Raw genomic sequence first — 18,607 nt, 5'->3', positions numbered from 1 at the left:
TAAATTAATTTTACATAAGCAGCATGTTGCATTATAGTGTGGTTGCCAAGATATAACAATTGATTATGAGAGGAGATACATGAATATCAGAAATCAAATGTTTGCAGATGTGCAAGATCAAGAATCCTGAGTACCTGATAGACATTGATATCAATAATAAAGGGGGTTTTTTCCAGGATAATGGGTCAACCATTGCCTGTTTATAGTAGAACCATTTTAACAAGGACTTGGACTTTAGGTAGTTGTGTCAAACAGCTGTGTGATGTAGGCCTGTCTATTTCATTGTAGGCCGCTCAGCCATGGCTCTCTGAAATCAACAAGATTTGTGTAGCTTTTGAGTAAAGACAAGAAATCGATGTATATAACGCTTGAAACCAGCGTCATTGATTTGAATCCATAAATACTTTATACATTTATAAAAAAAATTGACAGTTTCCCCATTCTATCACTCCACTCTCTCTCCCCACTCTCATCCCACTTTCGCACCCCACTCTCTCACCCCACTCTCTTAAACCCAACTGTGTACAAACCCAACTGTGTACTCACCTACCCATCCCCACTGTCTCACCTCACTCTTCTACCCCACTCCTTTACCTCAGTCTCTTACCCTACTTTCTCACACCTTCTTTCACCCCACTCTCTTACCTCATTCTCACATCGCGCTCTCTCACTGCACCCTTTCACCCCACTCTCTCATTCCACTCAGTCTGGCACCCACTACCTCTTCCCATTTTGGCACCCCACTCTCTGGTCCCACTCTCTAATCTCACTTTCCCACTCCTCTCACATGTAAATCTCTCACCCCACTTTCACCTCACTTTCTCACCTCACATTTCCACCCCACTCTCTCCTCTCTCTCACTACCCACTCTCCTCCATCCCACTGCTTACTCATCTACCTCACCCCACTCTCTAACCCTACTCCTCCACCCAACTCTTGCATCCTACTCTCTTACCTCACTCAGGCATCCCACTCTCACACCCAATTCTCTCACCCCCACTCTTGTGCCCCTTTCTTTTGTGTCACTCTCTCTTACTATTGCACCCCACTCTCACACCTCACTCCCTCTTTCCACTCTTGCACACCACTATCTCAGCCAACTCACTCATCTTACTCTCTCACCCTACTTTCTCACTCTTTCTATTAGCCACTCTCATCTCATTTTCGCACTGCACTCTCTTAACCCACTCCCACTCTTGCACCACACTCGCATCCCACTCTCGTACCCCACTTTCACATCCCACTTGCTTTCTCCACTCTCAAACACCACTCTCTTTCCCTGCTCTTGTTCCCCCTGTCTCAAACCTCACTCTTGCACCCCCTCTCTCATCCCCCTCTCTCACACCTTTTTCTTGCACCCCGCTCTACCACCCCTCTTTCTCACACTCACTCTTGCCCTACTCTTGCATTCCACAACTGCTCCGCTCTCTCACCTCCCACTCTCGCACCCCATACTTGCACCTCCCACTCTTGCACCCCACTCTCTCACCCAACTCTCGTACCTCACTCTCTAATTCCACTCTCTCACCAAACTCTCTTGCCCAACTGTCTCACACAACTCCCACTCCACTCTTAGACTTTTTTCCCACACCACTCTCTCACCTCACTCTTGCACCCCACTCTCACACACCACTCCTGCACCACTCTTGCACCCCACTTCTGCAACCCACTCACTCACCTCCCACCCCACTCTCTCACCATCCACCTCACTCTCTCATCTCACCCAACTTGCGTACCAGTCTCTCTCATCCCACTCTTTCACCCAACTCTCTTGCCCAACTGTCTCGCCCAACTCCCACACCACTCTTAATCTCCTTTCCCACACCACTCTTGCACCCTACTTTCGCACCTCACTCTCTCACCCCGCTCTCACATGCACTCTCTCACCCCACTCTCTCACCCCACTGTTGATCTCCACTCCTGCACCACTTTTGCACCCCACTTCCGCAGTCCACTCTCTCACCTAACACTCTCACCCCACTCTTGCACCTCACTCTCTCACCCCACTTTCGTGCATCCCACTCTCACACCTCCAACTCTCACCTCTTATTCTCACCCAACTCTTACACCTCACTCTCTCACCTTGCTCTTGCATGCCACTCATGCACCCCACTCTAACACCTCTCATTCTTGTATCTCACTCTTGCACCTCACTCTCTCACCATGCTCTCAGACCTCACTCTCTCACCTCACTCTCACATCCCACTATCTCACCCCACTATCTCACCCCACTCCTGCTCTCCACTCCTGCACCACTCTTGGACCCCACTACCATACTTCACACTCTCATCTCCCACCCCACTCTCTCACCTCCCACACTCGCACCTCACTTCACCCTACTCTTGCATCTCTCACACCTCACTCTCTCACTCCACTCTTGCATCTCATTTTCTCACACCTCTCTCACACCTGCTCTTGCACTCCACTCAGGCACCTCACACTCTCACCCCACACTTGCATCCCACTCTCACATCACCCACTCTTGCACCCCACTCTCGCACACCCCACTCATACCTCCTACTCTCACCGCACTCTCGAACCTCACTCTCTCACTCTTCTCTCGCACCTCAACTCTCACCTTGCTGTCGCACCTCACACCACTCTTGCACTCCACTCTCGTGCACCCCACTCTGACACCTCCCACATTTACCCTGCTCTCACACCTCACTCTCTCACCTCGCTCTGCACCCCTCTCTCACACCTCCCACTCTCACCCCACTTGCACACCTCACACTCTCACCTCACCCTGCTCTTGAACCTCACACTCCCACCCGCTCTCGAACCTCACACTGCTCTTGCACATCACTTAACTCTCGCACCTCATTCTCTCACCCAGCTCTTGCATCTCACCTCACACTCTCACCCCGCTCTCTAACCCCGCCCTCTCACCTCACACTCTCACCCGCTCTCGCACCTCACACTCTCACCCTGCTATCACACCCTGCTCTCACACCTCACACTCTCACCTTGCTCTCACACCTCCCACTCTCACCCCACTTGCGCACCTCACACTCTCACCTCACCCTGCTCTCGAATCTCACACTCCCACCCGCTCTCAAACCTCACACTGCTCTTGCACATCACTTAACTCTTGCACCTCACTCTCTCACCCAGCTCTTGCATCTCACCTCACACTCTCACCCCACTCTCTCACCTCACACTCTCACCCCGCTCTCTCACCTCACACTATCACCTGCTCTCGCACCTCACACTCTCACCCTGCTATCACACCCTGCTCTCGCACCTTACACTCTCACCCTGTTCTCACACCCTGCTCTCACACCTCACACTCTCACCCTGCTCTCTCACCTCACCCTCTCACCCTGCTCTCACACCTCACACTCTCACCTCTCTCTCATCTCACACTCTCACAACTCACACTCTCACCTGCTCTCCCCCCTCACACAATCACCCCGCTCATGCACTTCACTCTCTCACACCTCACACTCTCACCCTGCTCTCAAACCTCACACTCTCATCCCTCTCACACCTCACACTCGCACCTCACTCTCACATCTCACACTCTCACCCTGCTGCCACACCTCACTCTCTCACCTTGCTCTTAAACCTCACACTCTCACCCCACTCTTACACCTCACACTCTCATCCCGCTCTCGCACCTCACACTCTCACCCCGCTTTCGCACCTCACACTCTCACCCCACTCTCTCATCTCACACCTCACCCCATTCTCTCAACTCACAATCTCACCCTGCTATTGCACCTCACTCTAACCCCTCGCACCTCACACTCTCACCCCACTCTCTCACCTCACACTCTCACCCTGCTCTCTCACCTCACCTCACACTGCTCTCTCACCTCACACTCGCACCTCACCCTGCTATCACACCTAACACTCTCACCCCGCTCTTGCACCTCACTTTCACCTCCTACTCTCACCCCTCTCTTACACCTCACTCTCTTACCTTGCTCTCACACTCCACTCTTGCACTCCACTCATGCACCTCACTCTCGCACCCCACTCTTGCACCCCATTCTCCCACCCTCTTTTTCACCCACTCTCATCCTACCCTCTCATCCCACTTCCTCATCTCACTCTCTCATCCCAACTTTCTCACCCCACTCTCGAACCCCTTTTGAAACCCACTCTCTCACCTCACTCTCTCACTTCATCCACTTGGATGAGTGGGTTAAAGTGGGAGAGATGGGCGAGAGTGAGTGAGTGGAGTGAAAAAGGGGGTTGAGGAAAGTGGGGTGAGTAGAGAGGGAGTATACTGTTTCACTCCAGTCTCCTCAACTCTCAATCTACCTCTGCTTCCTTTCACTTACTTCCTCTATCAAAGATAACAACAAACCAAAGAACTTTATTAATAAAACTTCAAGCATGTAACTATGTTATGCCAACACAATTTTTCATCATTAGGAAAAGTACAATATTTTGAGCCAACTATTTATCACGGTTTTTTTTCTAAGCTCCACTGTCAATCTCTCAATATACGTAAGACTGTCTTTGCACACAAATTGACCAATGAATATTTTAATTTTATTAAGTTGCACAACTATCTCTTCAAGAGCAGCTCTTTATTTCTTCCACAATTCAACCGCAAGCAAGAAGTCCCTTGATGTCTCGGAGAATTACAATACAGGCATTTGCGTCTCCAGTTTCATGTTCAAACTTCCTAAACATGGATCCATTGTAATGGTTATTCTTGATACTCCAACAAAGGTTTTGATGTCCAGGTTTTTTGGGTAGCTACATTTGTAATGAACATGAATAATCAATCATCTAGAATTCCTTTATTAAACTATCTATTCATGGAGAAAAACAAACTTATTGGTTATCAAGCGTATTTGGATGTTATTCAATACATGTGACTCAAAAGAAAACCAGAATAAAATTCACCTTTTACCTAACTTACATTAATTTTATTTTCATTATTCTGGAATTGAAAATAAAGGATCGTGTTTCTAAAAATAATTCTGTAAGGCAGGAAGTATGTCTAGTTTTGTTCGTTATTGTATTATTTTTATTCATCTATCACGAGAAAAGATGCATGTATTGAAAATAAATGCAATCCTCAAAAAATTATAAAGTACAAGATAAATTCATTTATCATATAATTGCATCCCTACAGTCCATCTTCTACAGGTCAAATGCATTTAAGAGAGCTACATGTTCGTTGCAAAAGATATGAAAGTTCAAAAAATTTAGCAAAATGTTCAAAAAGGGTCCAATGAATTCCTCTCAATCAGTCAACGAATTCCCGTGGGGAAAATATTTTTTTTTTCAACTTTAAAAGGGAACATGTCAAACAATAAAGAAATCATTTGCGTTATCATGATTTCAGTAACAGTTATATTTTCACTGACATGCGCAGATACAGAGGGGGGGGGTCTCTCCCGCCCCCCCCCCCCCCCTGCAAAAATCAAGTTTCTTTGAATTACAATATAAAATTAACTCCCCCCCCCCGGCAAACTCAAATAACCGTCGGACCCCCCCCCCCCCCCCCCCCACCCGCAAGTAAAAATTTTCTGATTCCACGCATGACTTACAAGCATGTGTGTTGGCAGAAAGTGAGAGGAATAGGACGGGGTAAAGTATAAATATTAATATTTGTTGCATGAAACACACTTACGAAAGATAGAGTACATGCTGCAAGACTTTGTTGTTGAAACTGCTGATGATGATGCTGCTGCTGTTGCTGATGATGATGATGATGATGAGAACGATGACGATTATGAAAGTTGTGGTTCTCTTCCTTCGTTCAGCATCTCCTTTGCTGTAACGGCATTGTTCCCCAGAAGGGAAAAAAAATTAAGAATAATAATTTAAAGATCTTAAATATAGAAAATATGTACACAATTATCAATAAGTTCAATTTTGTGTTTCATACGGCCTATGAAAGTACCAATTATTGCAAAATTAGATAAACATAACCCGTGTCAGATCGTACACATGTACATTTACCTCCTCCGCCCGTATAAAACACCAATGAAAGCATAATTATTATTGAAGTGTTCACAGCGTTAGTCTGTAAACTGGACTTTAAAAAAAATTCAAACGTTATAAATATCAAAAAGCTTGAACAATCAATTATTAAACTCCCTTTTACAATTCAAATGTGAAAAAGTTGCATACATGTATATATGTGCTTCGCAAAATAAATATCCTTGAAACATACAAATCCAATTGCAGAACTGTGTGAAAATTCGCCTGGTGAACTGGCCAGTAATAGATCTAGAATGACTAATTTACACTCACCCTAGATATAATTATATATATCTATATTGTGCGTTCAAAAAGAAACAAAAAGTTATATTCTTCCATTTTCAATAGAGGTTATTTATTCATTTAAATTATTGTATTTATTTATTTTTATATATATTTATTTAGAGGGGGTTAATATTCAGTGTTAGTAGTACAAAACACCCGTAAAATCGATTATTTGAAATATTTTCTCCAATGGGCAAAATAATGGCTTAATATTTTGTAAAAGTTAATTTTAATCCATTATTTTCGGGAAAAAATATAAATCATACCAATCATGTACTCGAAGCAGAAAGAAATCGAGGAACAGCATATTTTGATTATTTCGAAACCATTTGAATCTTTGTACAGTTTATCCTCGTATCATTTAATAATTTGTAATGAACAGTAAAGGCCTGAAATTATGACACAATCATCACAGGTGTTGAGGCGTTATGGTCATTAAACTCCGAGGTCATATGAAAAGATCAAAAGAAAATATGATGACGTAATTTTGGATTTTTTAAAATCAATTTTTACATCTGTCAAATATCCTTAAATCGTAATAAATATAAAACCTAAAGTCAAAATTTTCACTTTTTCGATATACAGGAGTCATTATGGCAATATTATACGGTTAGATTTTATTGAAATTTGAATAATGCAATTTTATGTATAGAGACCCCAAGTGTTGTAAATTTTCGCCTTAAAATCATTGACAAGCGCTATTTTTACATTATATCAAATTTACTCCGAGTGTGAAATGTATAAATAACAGCACAAACATTTCAATGTAATATCTTCAAAAGTAACATTGGCTTTGCAAATTATAATAGTCACTATTCCATTTTACATTCGCCTAAAGTAGATGTGGAAATGGTAGATTTGGGGCAATGTGGGGAAAAATTGTGTGATCAGATTTCTTTCAAATTTTGAATACATTACCATTGACCATAGAGTCGTCTCGATGGGTTTTAAAAGAACTTGCGTCGAATATATTAAAGTCAAAAACAATAAACAAATTGAAAGTGTATGTGTGTGTGTGTAGGTGGGGAGGGGGTGGCTATACTTATCAAAACACTTAACAAGCAAAAAGAAAATCAGTTTAAAAAAAAGGCTGGTTATGGTTATGTATAACTTTGCCAAAAAAAAAAAGTGTGGGGGGGGGGGGGGGGGGGGAAACCCCCCCCCCCCCCGGTTCCGATGCCTATGAGGTGTAAACATATATGGAATTTTTTTTTCAACTTTATTTTGGAAATAATAACTTTGGGTGTGATGTTCTCACGATAGGAAGCATTTGCATAGATTTGTGATTTTGTAAATTTTTAAATAAAATGTAACTGGAGTTACATTATCTGTTATCTAATTTAGAGCATGGTTTATTTAAATTCGTTTATTTAGGTAGTCAGAAATATATACACACGTAACAGGCAAATCAAGAGTAAAATAAGTACACCTTACAAAGGAGTTGTACAATGATGCATCAATTAATAATAAACAATGTACTACTGAATATGCAATTCATGGCTCATCAATCTTATCACCAGCGTTTTTTATCAAAAGTAAATGCAGAAAAAGGTAAAATAAGTACATTAGATATTTAATTTAAAGAATCGTGCAAGTTTATTATATCATGCACGGATCAAGGAATTTTTACTGGGATTGGTGACTTGATAATTGTGTTTGCCGGCGGAGGGGGGGGGGGGGGGGGGGGGGTCCGAGGCATACGTTTGGTTAAGTTACTATGTGAATTTTTCCAGGGATCCGGACCCCCTTCCCCTCACCACCACCGTCTCTGGATCCGCACTTATATATAATTACAACCGAATATCTACATATGGGTCAAAGGAGTATTTTGGGGGTTGATTTTGGTACAACAAATTCATTGGGGATATCTCAGGGTTCATTTGGGTAAAAAGATGCATCGGGAAACAACTCAACTTAACAGAAAAATGAATTATTAAGTGATTACCTTTGCAAATCTTGCAAAAAAAACCCCACATTGTCGATTTATATTTTGGAGTGTTTGACCTGGAAAACTACAAATGAAATATTCTGACCATAGTTTATTTTTATAAGGCTTGACGTTCGGGGTTTTAGTACGTACGCATAGTTGACCGTTGCTATTTGCGCGATCTTGCGTCATAGTCAATGACGTCACAATTGATTTTACAGAATCAGAAGGTAAGTGGTAATTTTTTTTTTTACAAAATTGATAATTTTACTTTACACCCTTAATTAATGGCGATTTTTAAAGTGTGTACCGTCCTATCAAATCTTGTTTTGCCTTCTCAAATCTCATATCATATTGAATGTTCAGAAGTCAAAAACTCTATTATAATACAAGTTGCGATTTGATAGTTGTTATTGCATGTTTGTATCACAATCTACCATGTAATTTTGAAAAAGCACGTTGAGATATATATATTTGTAAGTAGTAAGCTGTTTCGCAGTAAAAATGTCCTAAGCGAATTATAGAAATGCTTAAAACTATGAAAAAATTAAATCATCTAGACATTTCTTCCGATAAATTTTAATCAATTAATTTTATCTGTACAATACTGCCATAAATTAATGGGTCTTTTCATTTTTGTTTTTTAATTGTTTTTTTTTTTTTTTTTTTTTGGGGGGGGGGTGTTTTTTTCGCAGTAAAATGTCCTAATTATAGGAATGCTTAAAACTATGAAAAAATTAAATTATCTAGACATTTCTTCCGATAAATTTTAATCAATGAATTTAATCTGTACAATACTGCCATAAATTAATGGGTCTTTTCATTTTTGTTTTTTATTTGTTTTTTTTTTGGGGGGGGGGGGTTGTTTTTTTTTTGTTTTTGTTTTTTTTTTAAATTGGGGGGGGGGGTCTTTTTGGGGTACGAGTCCTATTTTCAGTAACTACTTTACTATGTGAATTTAACAAGTTTGAAATGTTTAAAAGGTGGACCCTCTCTCCCTGCAGATCTCTTCATACTCTCGATAGTCGGATACTGAGCAAGATTTCAATTAATAATTCATTAAACTCATGTTCTATTGTATCACTATTATTATTCTTTAAAAAATAAACGTAAATGAAACACACAAGTCGTTTAATGGGAACTTTGCATCGACGATGACCAATGATGCACATCAGTATCTGAAGAAATGAAAGGGTACCCATTCTGTACAATCATAAACGGAATTTTTATCCGTTACATTATAGTCTGAACATTATTAATCCATTACACTTATAAAAATAGTTTCTGACACACCAACGAGAAAACTTTCTTTATTTTTCATTCTGAAAACAGGTTCTTTTCAGTAAAAAGTAGGATTGCATTAATTTTATCTTTAACTTATATATCTCTGTTTAAAGTAGATCCAATGTTCTGTGACGTCACACTTTTTTGTACAACTTTGAATTCTTTAAAAATTGTGCAAGATAGTTTTATTTATTTTATGTGAATATAATCACATGGATGTAACAGAGGCGGATCCAGCAATTTGGAAAAGGGGGGGTTCCATTTGATGAAAACCAAAATGTGCAAAATTCATCATTTGTCAATAAACAAGGACTTTTTGAACGTTTTCCGTGCGTATACAACTGTATTTTATAAACATTTATCTCATCACTATCTATTTCACATCTATTTCAACAGCAGAGTGCACTGCATTATTGAGCGTTTTGCCGTTTTGTTTAGGTAAGGAAGATTTGCATACTATCTAGCCACAAGAAACCCAAGTCTCCAGCAATGAGAAAGTGCGTCTATGCTTGACTGAAACTAAACACTAAGAAACAAAGAATAACTCAGACTAATTACGACAAACTATTATAAAAATGGATATTTTGGTAAAATTTTTTATGTCTTTGATGTTTTTAAATTCTGAACTATTTATCGATTTTGAGTTCTATCGATTGCCTTCTTAAATAAAGGTCTAAATGATTTTGAGTTCTATCGATTGCCTTCTCAAATAAAGGTCTAAATGATAGGATATGACAAAAAATGGGGATAATTCATGTGCTGAATAGATGGTACGTGTGTAATACAATTGTAAAAGCAATTGTCGTCCAAGGGAACTTGATGTGACCTCTGTAATGGCCGGGTGCGCTACATCATTCGGCACTAGTACAGATGCGATCATATTTAGAAAAGTTTTGAAAAGCTGGGCATTTTCATAATGGTTTACATATAAATTTACATATAAACCCTTTATATTTTTGTAACAGAATTTCCGACTTTTGGAAACAAAACAAAAAAGGCTTTCTTTTGTGTTTCGTGTGGGTATGAAGGTAGCTAGCATTCCAGAAAAATAGCATAACCCGCGTAAGCGGGTCATGTAATTTTCTTTGCATTTTCCCTTTAAAACGAAGTAAAACTCATCTATTATAAATACTTAAGTAATGATATGTATTTTTTCTTTCATTTTCCACATGTTTACTCAGTGTAGTAAACACCGGATGCTGAAGGGGAGTACAATGTACTTTATTTCGATAAAAAATCGATAGGGTCTTTTCACATAAGAACAAAATTATGGGATGCAGTACGAAATTCTTTAAATAAGCAATTTTAAAAATATTTATTTGAGATAATTACAGTATTTCTATTATATATGGGAAAATTGTCTTTAAATAGGCACTAAACGTTTTCAAAAAAATTCAAATGTTCCAGAGGAAGGCCGGAACCCCCCCTCTGGATCCGCCAATGTGTAATTAGAATTATTTCTATTCTTCTTTTTTTTAATTCATAAACAAAATTTCCAATATGTATATATTGACGATAATGCACAAGGACAAGATTTTATCTGTTACTTCCATGAGCAATATTAATTACATTGTTTCTATCCTTTATTTCTATTTCATAAATAGGTGTAGATTAGTTTCATTCACAAACAGGATTAATCTAGATTAACATTGATGAACGCACGATGAGCGGTGTGATATCCAATATCAAAGTAACTGCAGATACCATGTAAATCCACTAAAAATCACCACAACAATCGATTTATAGCCGACTATCTCACTATGAACGGATTAATGTTCGATACACAAATAACCAGGAATGATATTCAATACCACCACGGACAGGGTGTATTTTCAATACCTCAATAAGCGAGATTTCTATTCAAAATTCCCCAAAACAAAATTAATATTCAATACCCCAGACAACAAGATTTCTATTCAATACCCCGCAAAACGAGATTTGCATTTATCCCAAATAAACGAGATTTATGATCAATACCCCAATACACGAGATATAAAAAAAAACCTGAACCTCATTTACTTGACAACGATTGATAAGCAAGTTCTACAACTTATTGCACGAGATATCTATTTAAATTTCTCAATGGACGAGATATATATTTAATATCCCAATTAACGAGATAATATTCTACACCCCAATAAACAAGTTTTATATCCCCCCCCCCCCCCCCCCCCCAAAAAAAAATATAAGATTTATTTTCAATACTTCAAAAAACGAGATTTATATTCAATACCCCATATTTATATTCTATATCCCAATAAACGGAATTTATATTCAATGTCTCATTGAACGAGATTTATACATGTATTTAAATTTCTCAATGGCAGATAACTTTATTCAATTCCCCGACAGTTTGATATTCAATACATGTACTTCAATGAATGAGATGTATAGTCAATACAACAAAGACTATGATTAATATAATTAATACCTCGGCGACGAGATTAATTTTCAGTTCCCCAAAACAGTATATTTTATATTCATTACCCAAATGAATGTAATAGATATTCAATACCTTATTGAACAAGGGCAACTTTCAGTTCCCAATTGAACAAGATTTATCTTGATTACGTTTTTGAACGAGATTGATATTTTATTTCCTAAATAAACAAGATAATATTAGATACCCCAATAAACAAAATCATTATTTAACAACCTTTCGAACATGAGAGATTATCTGTCAAATGCTCCAAAAAACAGCATTTTAATCCTTTAAACCCATGGACTTCATTTCTCATCATCAAACACCATTCAGCATGGGATTTTGATTCAATATATTTTCAAACATGGTTTCATTCATGAAATGGATTTCTATGTTTTACATCCATTTAAGTTAAGATGTATAACAATCAGGTGATAAAAAATTTTTGATAATAGTTAAACTTTGATATCTCGAACACTGATAAATCGAATACAATGGATATGTCGAAGTAATTTGTAAGTCCCAACCACTTATTTTTTATGCATTTTACTCTTGATATCTCAATTATTTCGGATATCTTGAAATTTTTTAACAGTCCCATTTAGTTTGAGGTAACAAAGTTTGAATGTACATGCATTTACTTAAACTATGATGATTACACTCTAAACTTGTCCCTTTTATAGTGGCCAACTTTATCTAGTTAGATGCAGAAAGGATCTCAAAGGTTGAATAATAATTTTGATGTCATTCTATAAAGAAAAAAAAAAGAAGATAAAACTTCTTTCATAATATTTTCTATCTTTATGAAAATGATAAGATAATGACACAAAGATGACATGTATATACACAAACAAAAAAATTCTTTCTTGGGAAAAAAAATCACTGAAAGACTCAAACAGCCAACACGTCTTGTTGGATCTCATGGCTGAGTTGAGTCTGTAAGTCACTGAGTTTCTTTTTGAGCACTGCTAGGGCTGAGAACATGATGTTTTCCGGCTTCAGTGAACCACAGGACTCCGCATTGAAGAAGTACTTGTTTGGTTGGCCTAGTCCGTCAAATGGGGCTTCATCTGTAAATGAATAAATTATCAGCTTATTCCATAGAAGTTCTAGGCATAAACTCTTAAATACATATTTAATGCTTAAGAATCATTTATCTTTACAGGCAATAATATGCATTTGTCATATTGCTTTAAGAGTTAAACATATTTCAATTTTCTTCCATTCACTCTGTACTTACGGACATCCTCCTCTAGCTCTGAATATTCACTTTTGGGCCTATAAATAGAGAAAAACAATTCTGTATGCTTGAGAATAAAAGTACATACACCTGTAGAACAGCAAGCAGGAAGGACAAGAGTGTCCTTTATATCAACATCATTTCAAAATGAATTCACAATCAATAGCACTGAGAGTGCCAGTGACATTTGGTTTTGAGGATTGATAGAGGGGATTTTGAGGATCCCCTCTACAGCAAAATCAACAAAAATTAATGTCCCAGAAATATTAATGAATCCATATCATTTTATCCTTTGAGAGAAATACATGTATTATTTACCATGTTTGACCTGGGGGCAATTAAACTTAGACAAACTCACTTTTGACTCAGTTTTACTTTTACAAAAGGAATACACATGTGTACATTGTATAATGGAGCATTTGATACTGTAAACGAAAGTCCATGATTTATGGCCCTGTAGCCTAATAAAAATATAATTTACAACATTCATTACTAAAAATGAAACACAGACCATTCTTCTGGTTTTGGGTACAGGGTGTGTCGCAATGAATTGTCAGGGTCGTACTCAAAAGCCACTCCACACGTTGGGTTCCATTTAGCATGCTCTTTTGCGAAACCCTTCCTAGCAAAAGCTCGAACTTTTAACTCTTGTCCTTTTCTGAGTTTCACAATCAAAATATCTACAAGACAGAGAGGATATATTTACAGATCTAATTAGGCAAAAGATGGTACTAAGCTTACCTACTAAATAAAGTTTAAAGTTAACTTTCAGACAGTCATTTAAATTACAGGTATTATGACAGTCATCCTTTGGAAAGGTTTTAGATGAACACAGGTTATTCTTTTTTCAATGACAGTTGAATTAGACCAAATAGATAGATACACTATACAGTCACTTCACGCGATGGCCAAATAACAAAAGCATAAAAAATGATCATAATAATTACCATCAGTATCTTCATATTCACTTGTCTCCTCTTTGTTTTTGGATGTCACCTGTCAGAGAAAAACATTAATAAGTTATTTGGCATTCCAGTATAAAATTTTTTTTTAGCAAACCAGACTGATTTATTAAAACATTTCCTATTGAAAAAATTATATTCTGTGTATTTGCATTCTAGGAGTGGCAAAAAACTTTCTAAGCTAACAAAATGGTTTTTAAAAGTTATTATTTTTTTGTGACTAAATCCCATTTTCTATATTTTCCAGGTTATATTTTGTCTAATGATGGCAGTGATGAGTTAGATAGCCATGTCCCGACTCTATGATCCTATCTCACAGACCGTCTTTGAAAAGGAAGACTTTCCTGAGCCTTCATCTTTACAGGGTTTATGTAGAAAAAGTATCATTCAGGCTGTCACATTGGGAGACATAGAAAAGGTAATATATATTGTACAACTTGGCCAATTGTTGAAAATTTGGTGGAGGAGGGAATGCCCCCCTTCCTCACAAGCCCAAAAATCCAAACAAAAATAGCTTTATCTGTAATTGTAATATTCCTCTAAAGATTCATCCTGTTTAATCATGCTCATATCATTACAAAGGTACATCAACTCCCTCTCCCAACGTCCATAAAAACCAAGGTCGGAGCATTAAGTATGAAGGACTTTGCTATTGATGTGGAAAGACTGAGCCCAGAGAACCACACCAAGAGGTGCTACCCTGCCACCTGTTGCCTGACCAATGATGATGTCATCATCAAAGTCTTCCCAAAAAGTAAGAAAAACAAAAATAATGGAAAAATGAAAATTTCTGACATTATTCAGAGTAATAATATCAACAGTACTGGTACATGTACCGGTATTTGCTCATTTGTTATAAGCAATTTTGAAACCAATGTAGAGGCTCAATAATATGCAGTTGACATGATACATGTACAGACATGTTTCTGTATTTGCAAGACCAGATGTTAGTTTATCTTTACTAAAATGACATGCATTTTAATTTTGAAAAAAACAATTTTTTAATTTTGTGTTAGTAAATCTGTTGAAAAACTTCGAATTTTTACAGTATATTAAATGTACTGTATCACTATGACATAAAATTCATTTAATGTTGCCTTTAGATTCCAACTTCCATCTATCTGACTATGATCCCTCCATGGTGGCCTCATTCAAAGAAAACGGCCACCTTTGCTGTGTCCTAATTCCCACCCAATCCCTTGCCGAGAAAATTGACAAAGCGAAAGAGTCCGGAACGACGTTAGAACACGGCCTCATCTGGAAAACCCTAACCAAAGTTCTGCACGTTTTTCTATCTGGGCAAATCTCTCCCGTAACCAGTATTCCATCAACAGATATCAGATATCTACCAAACGGCTGGATCACGATCAATCCTCCCGACAATGAGGAATCTGGGATGGTAACGGCCATGGATGCCCAGATAGATAAGCCCGTGTACGAGGCACCGGAAGTCCTGGGCCGCCAGAATCCAGATTCCAAAGCCCACTCCTGGAACTTGGGCTGTCTGCTTTATGAAATGCTTGCCCTGGAACCAGCGTTCTATGACAGGAGTGGAGTGAACCCGTTTTCTGTATTCATGGACATCATGCAGGGAAATTTGCCAGCCATTCCAGCCTCTGCCAGTCAGTCACTGACAGATTTAGTTAACCGCTGTCTTGTCAGTGATTCTGCTAATCGCTTAAGTCTGCAGGAAATTGAGGATGTCATCATTCAGCATAACTCTACTAACCTATAGATGGTTGAGTCATTGGACTAAGTCATTATAATTTGAACACTGTTTATTCCTCTATTTCCCCGTTTTAAACATTTATTTCTTTTTATCATTCTTCTTATTTTATCCAGTATTTGTTGCTATCTTAAACACTGTAATTCAAATTTTAAAAATGTTTTGATTTTATATTGTTGTGTGATATCCCTATTTGTTTCTTTGTTTTCAATATATTCTATGCATATTTTATTTCAATTTTTTTCTAATTCAACATTGAATGCTTTTAAAATTTGAAGATTTAAGAGTAATTATAGTCCTTTTCAATACTGTAACAGCTGATCTTCATTTCTATTGTTTTGACATGAGGCTGTCCTAATAAGAAATATTTTGCTATACTGAATTCGTATTGTTAAAATCTACATAAAAATCACTTTTGATAATAAATCTTAACAAAAATACTAAAAGTTTGATTGCTTTTCCAATGATAAAAAGAAAACAAAACCATGGCTTTAGCCTTGTTTATAAAACAAAGAATTGCTGAATTTTGCTTGTAACTTGATAGATTTAAATTTCCTTTGGTTACCCATTTATAGAAATATTTCAGTAAGGCACTGAAAACATTAACAATCAAAATTAATTCAATGATTTTTAAAAAAGTAAGATAAACCCACAGTATCATAACTACTCGTATATTTATTTTTGGTCAAAGAAAGCAGCTTGAAACAGAGAATAGGTCCAAGTCAACGAAAGGTCCAATGATGAATGATCAAAAGATTTATACTGTAAACATACTACATTTGACTGTGTATTCTATTTAATTAGCGCTTTTGGCAAAATGCGACTTCCGCTAAATCAAATATATCGCTGAATGTCATGCACATATGTATAAGAAAAGTCACATTCAAGAATACACTAATTCAAATCAACGCCAACTTGTTCAAACACTCATTTCCGCCAAATATCGTACGCGCCAAATATAATATGTTTACAGTATATTAAAGTGACTTCCTTTTGAATCACTAAACAAAGATTTAAAACGTTACTTACTGGCAATACTTTTGGATTGGATGAAATCAGGTCAGCACTGGTCACATGTTTGGTTTGATCCTCAGTACACTTTACGTCCATTGTAAACTCAACTGAGCACTCTGGACAAAACTCCTCACAAGTACAATCCTAGTGAAAATATTCATTTCTTTTTAAAATACTCACTGGGTTTTATAAAGCTGTAATTGGAGTGAATGACACACATTTTTCAAAAATTTATTCACTGATGAAGAATTTTAAAAACAGAAATAGCTGTATTATAACATATATACCCGGGGTATTCATAGCTACTTCTTACAGTGTATAATTATTGGTTTTTTTTAACGGTAAACGAAATTGAACATTTTAATAGCGTCCTAATTAAAATATGTGCAAATGTACCGGTATATTGCAATTTTCATTCATTTGATATGATTGACTAATGACAAAAATTCAGAGTTACAAACTGATTCTTTCATAGCTGGCTACAACTACTAAATATTTGAACCACAAATTGAAATACCCTGGAATATTGCATGCGGTCCACCACTTCATCACTGGTCAGTGGAATAAGGCCTATCCTGTGTGCAATGAACTCATCAAACAAAACTGTGGAATTTGACTCGATCTGAACCCAGTCAATTGCTGAAGAAAAAAAAAGCAACAGTAACCATTAAAGGTACTTTGACATGATTTGAGCTCAAATTTTTTCGAAATTTATTTTTACATTTTTAATGTATAGAATGGTCAATATGGATATTTTATATGCTTTGTCAAAATTAAAAGTCAAATATCGAGTAACAACTTACAGGCAAGTTACAGAGGTTGGAATTCTTTAATCTTTGTTTTGTAAACAAAGCTTGAGTCCTGTTATTGTATACCTTTGTTTTGGTAAATCAAGGTAATGTTGCTTTTTGTTGTTGAAAAAATTATTTATGAACACATTGAATTAGTTTATCTTGTTTAATACAAGTTATTTTTTCAAAACTTTAAATTATTACTAAACAAATAAAAGACTCGGGCTTCATTTTCATAACAGACCTTCTTTCCTAAGACTCTGTAACTCACTTGTAACCTGAATTAAAATTTTGGTCAGTCATTCAAAATGCGCAAATAAACCATTTCATACATAAAAGTTGATAAAATTTCAAAATGAAATGTCATCTAAAATCGTGTCTACATCCCTTTAATATAAACGCTTTTCATGGCAGCGACAATATCATCCGAACACCAATATTGATTGAAAGTGAAACACTATCAAATACATTGACCATTGTTTACCAGCTATATAAGTGTGTATGGGGCAAACCAGAGACATAAATAACACGTTATTTATGTCTCTGGGCAAACCAATTCCTTGATACATTTGTCATGTTTTGAATCTTAGACAAAATTAATGTCATAGTATATACATATTTCACATATACGTTTACTTACCAACTGTAGGTACCTCTGCTATGCATACTCTTCTTATTGCATTGGCGACACTTGAGAAAAAAAAGAATTCTTTTTACATTACCCCATAATCAAAAGGGGGATAACTCACTATAATGAATGACATTTCAAATTACTAAAATGTTATACAATTCAAGCGATTGATGTAGTACCTTAAATCCGTGTCTTCAAGAACGAACTTTATGTTTTCCTCCGAGAGCTGTGTAATTTGTACCGTTGGTTGATTCGCATACGGCATTTTCTGTTTCCCTCTACAAAAGCTGACAAAAGCTGCCTCAGCTTTTCTCAAAACATGCAACTTCCGGTATAACAGTGCCCTCTCTATTTACAGGATGCAACCAAAATTTAT

General features: G+C 37.2%; 3 protein-coding genes and 1 long non-coding RNA gene across 4 annotated transcripts; 3 read left to right on the top strand and 1 right to left on the bottom strand.

The window, feature by feature from the left end:
- Positions 1-2,093: 2,093 nt before the first annotated feature.
- On the top strand, positions 2,094-4,182 carry LOC117692420 (mucin-6-like). Its single transcript, XM_066077847.1, has 2 exons — positions 2,094-2,721; positions 2,837-4,182. The coding sequence occupies exons 1-2, from the start codon at positions 2,094-2,096 to the stop codon at positions 4,180-4,182; spliced, it is 1,974 nt and encodes a 657-aa protein (XP_065933919.1).
- A 4,172-nt stretch (positions 4,183-8,354) lies between these two features.
- Positions 8,355-16,026, top strand: LOC105321854 (serine/threonine-protein kinase nekl-3). Its single transcript, XM_011420331.4, has 4 exons — positions 8,355-8,391; positions 14,317-14,487; positions 14,652-14,823; positions 15,173-16,026. The coding sequence occupies exons 2-4, from the start codon at positions 14,359-14,361 to the stop codon at positions 15,802-15,804; spliced, it is 933 nt and encodes a 310-aa protein (XP_011418633.3). The 5' UTR covers positions 8,355-8,391; positions 14,317-14,358; the 3' UTR covers positions 15,805-16,026.
- On the top strand, positions 9,671-10,127 carry LOC136273359 (uncharacterized). Its single transcript, XR_010711550.1, has 2 exons — positions 9,671-9,774; positions 9,884-10,127. It is a non-coding gene; the product is annotated as an uncharacterized lncRNA (long non-coding RNA).
- Positions 12,646-18,573, bottom strand: LOC105321855 (DNA-directed RNA polymerase II subunit RPB3). The gene is made up of 8 exons (XM_011420332.4): positions 18,411-18,573; positions 18,241-18,290; positions 17,327-17,448; positions 16,825-16,953; positions 14,055-14,103; positions 13,619-13,787; positions 13,108-13,145; positions 12,646-12,937 (listed from the first exon to the last, which is right to left on the bottom strand). Exons 1-8 carry the CDS (start codon positions 18,494-18,496, stop codon positions 12,759-12,761), a joined length of 822 nt encoding a protein of 273 aa, XP_011418634.2. The 5' UTR covers positions 18,497-18,573; the 3' UTR covers positions 12,646-12,758.
- Between the last annotated feature and the right edge of the window lie 34 nt (positions 18,574-18,607).

This window comes from Magallana gigas, chromosome 3 (genome assembly GCF_963853765.1).
Source record: "Magallana gigas chromosome 3, xbMagGiga1.1, whole genome shotgun sequence".
Taxonomy (NCBI): domain Eukaryota; kingdom Metazoa; phylum Mollusca; class Bivalvia; order Ostreida; family Ostreidae; genus Magallana; species Magallana gigas.
This window is presented reverse-complemented; position numbering and strand designations above follow the sequence as displayed.